The sequence below is a fragment of the Glossina fuscipes genome, unplaced genomic scaffold (assembly GCF_014805625.2).
Source record: "Glossina fuscipes isolate IAEA_lab_2018 unplaced genomic scaffold, Yale_Gfus_2 52584, whole genome shotgun sequence".
In the NCBI taxonomy this organism is placed as follows: domain Eukaryota; kingdom Metazoa; phylum Arthropoda; class Insecta; order Diptera; family Glossinidae; genus Glossina; species Glossina fuscipes.
In genome coordinates this window covers 1,525-4,192 of record NW_023999638.1, presented here as the reverse complement: position 1 = coordinate 4,192, position 2,668 = coordinate 1,525, and the positions used below count along the sequence as shown (strand labels likewise).

Here is a 2,668-nt window from a genome sequence, read left to right as displayed (position 1 = left end):
CTTTGTTAAAAGTTCACGCATACAATTCATTATGGATACAATTTTTTTCAATGATTATGCTAATGGGTGTAGCTGTCGTAAGTGATTGAAAAAATACACAAAACATAAAGAAAAAAAACAAATATTATTTTAAAATACTCAAGTTACTTACTGCATTTTAAAACAAAAATAAATATATATATAGATATATGTACATATACAAGAAAGTATGTAAAGTTCAAATATGCAAATTTTTTTTCAATACTAAAATCTTTGATTTGAAGTTTACAGTTTCGTCAAAGCCTCAAGGTTACCAATTTCTTACGTCCAATGTCAAGAGGCCTGCAAGCACTCAAATAACAAGACGAATCGATGATATTCACAATTCCCCTGTGTTTTCGACGGCATCGCATTATCTGCCCCCACCAGGCCAGATTGGAGAAAGTTTCGATACGCAAGAGCAATATCAGACGCTGGGGAATCAACCGACTATAACAAAGGATATTTATTTACATTTTGCACCAGAATATCCACATGAGCAAAAATTGCATTCAGATTCGACGGTGCCAAGAAAGCATTATCGCATTATATTTATTAAAAGTCCCGTAACCAGTTTAAGCGAAGAGGCTGCGCGCTTCAAAGATGCTGCTAAACAAGAGAAAACAATTATTTATGTGTTGAATCGAAAACATGATCCCGTCGAATTTCAGACGGCCATAGAAGAAGCCGTCAATAAGGAGTTCACTAAACCGGAGGTTTTCTTTATCAAATACAGTACTCCCGAAGAAGCTGAAAGAGCGCAGCATGCCATTCAAGGTTTGTGAGTTGTGTCATTCAAATTTACATAATAAATCTTTGCATTTATTAAAGTAATATATCAACAACAACAACTACATAAATAATATAAACTCTTAAAAATTTTTTTAAAGTCATTAATTTAAAATTATAATTTGCGTCCGTCCATAGCTGAATACGAGAAACTTGGTGGCAGCACCCGAATTTCTGACGAAATCGTTGCACCCGTTGTTAACGTTTTGGAGGATCAGTCAGTTTCAACAATCACTTCTTCTGATAAACGTTAAGCCTGGCTTGACCAACTCAAAGATGAAGTAAGAGAGAATCATTCTAAATATCTAAAATTTGAACTCAATTTTGTAGAGCTTCATAATCTTTAAGACTTTGTACCACCATCTTTGAAACTAATTTTCGGATAGTTGGTCGGATAACTACCTATCTATCTATTCTATCTTTAAATATAAATGTCTTTCATATGCATGTCTTGCTATATAATATTGATGAGAATACAAAAATCGAAATATGAATCCACAACGAGCTTTACATCAACGCATTTAATAAGGGGTGAGTAAGTGTTATTGAATGGGGAAAGTATAACCAATAAGTTGAAAATTATATTCTTGTAGAGAAATTCTACGTTCCGTGCAATTGAAGGACCAAATGATACCATTAGCTAACTTCAAGGGCAATAGAAAAAAATTATTTGGATGGTTTGTGCGCATGCAACTGTGTTATGGAGCATTCATTCAGACTAGCGAAATATGTTTCCTTAGCAGAGATTTCCTTTTTGGGCATTCAACGCAGTAAAGCACGCCTCACCAAACTAAATGTATATTTACCTTTATATGGACTACGTACTTAGTATTTATAAAAATAAAAGCATTTTTTTTTACGCGTGTTTCTAACGTTTAATAATCAAATCAAAATCTGTTTTTCTTTTATTAAAATGTGAACTCCTAATATACTAATAACTAATAACTATGCTATCTTGTCTGCTTACGAGAATCTGCTTGACCCTAAGTGGACGAATTTGGTATTTTGCAAGAAAGAAAGGGATTTTAATAGCCAATATTAACGTTTGTCGGGGTCAGTCTCCGTCGGAGTAGCATTCTCAACGAGAGAGGAAGAGAGGGAAAGAGAGACAGGGAGAGACTAAGAAGCAGAGATAACTAAGTAATAAGACGCCCCCAAAACTTTGTTTAAAGCAAGTAAGAACATTGTAAGGAAGTGTTTTACTTCCTTACTAACAACAAATCCGTCCGCCGAGTATACCCATCGTCCGCAACTAGTCAGTCCGATCTGTCTGCGTACGTCTTTTGTCACCAACGCATGAAGAACCACCTCCATCGAAATATATAAACACCCGCATAAGGGTAAATTAGATATAAGATCGCTAGAATAAATAAAACATGTATGAAACGGCGCAAAAGCATAGAACATGTAAAATATGTAACACAGGCACAAGTAGAGTATAGGTATAAAATCGTACGACAAATGTTAAAATATATAAACACTCGCACAAGTATAAAAATACCTGAAACTGTATAAACACACTGTAGAAACGCATACATATTATGCATTACTGTATAAAACGCGTTAGGTCATATACGCATATAGAAACCCTTATGCTTTACAATTCATAAACCTACACGCTCATGCAAACGCATATACCAAAGAAATCACACATATAGCATTGCATATCACTGTTAGGCTACAGCAACATACAGAAGCTGTATGCCTTAAATTGTATAAACACACTATAGAAACGCATACATATTATACATTACTGTGTAAGCACTGTTAGGTCATATAATCAGGTAGAATCCCTTATGCATTACAATGCACACACGATCAAGCAAACCGCATAGACAAAAGAATCACACATAGCAATGCA

General features: G+C 34.6%; 1 protein-coding gene across 2 annotated transcripts; it reads left to right on the top strand.

Annotated features, from left to right (window-relative positions):
• The first annotated feature begins 16 nt into the window (after window positions 1–16).
• LOC119643070 lies at window positions 17–1,273 on the top strand. 2 transcript variants are annotated; one of them, XM_038042418.1, is made up of 4 exons: window positions 17–77; window positions 264–795; window positions 946–1,088; window positions 1,156–1,273. In XM_038042418.1, the coding sequence occupies exons 1-3, from the start codon at window positions 51–53 to the stop codon at window positions 1,059–1,061; spliced, it is 675 nt and encodes a 224-aa protein (XP_037898346.1). In that variant the 5' UTR covers window positions 17–50; the 3' UTR covers window positions 1,062–1,088; window positions 1,156–1,273. The 2 variants fall into 2 exon arrangements, with proteins under 2 accessions (XP_037898346.1, XP_037898347.1); XM_038042419.1 differs by having other exon boundaries at window positions 1,138–1,171.
• The last annotated feature ends 1,395 nt before the right edge of the window (window positions 1,274–2,668 follow it).

What these genes read in the sequence shown, in the direction of transcription:
- LOC119643070 (XM_038042418.1), top strand. Translation starts at nt 51, where the DNA reads ATGATTATGCTAATGGGTGTAGCTGTC. An exon ending in TGCTAATGGGTGTAGCTGTC is followed by an intron (nt 78 to 263) that starts GTAAGTGATTGA and finishes TTTGATTTGAAG; the next exon opens with TTTACAGTTTCGTCAAAGCC. An exon ending in AGCGCAGCATGCCATTCAAG is followed by an intron (nt 796 to 945) that starts GTTTGTGAGTTG and finishes GTCCGTCCATAG; the next exon opens with CTGAATACGAGAAACTTGGT.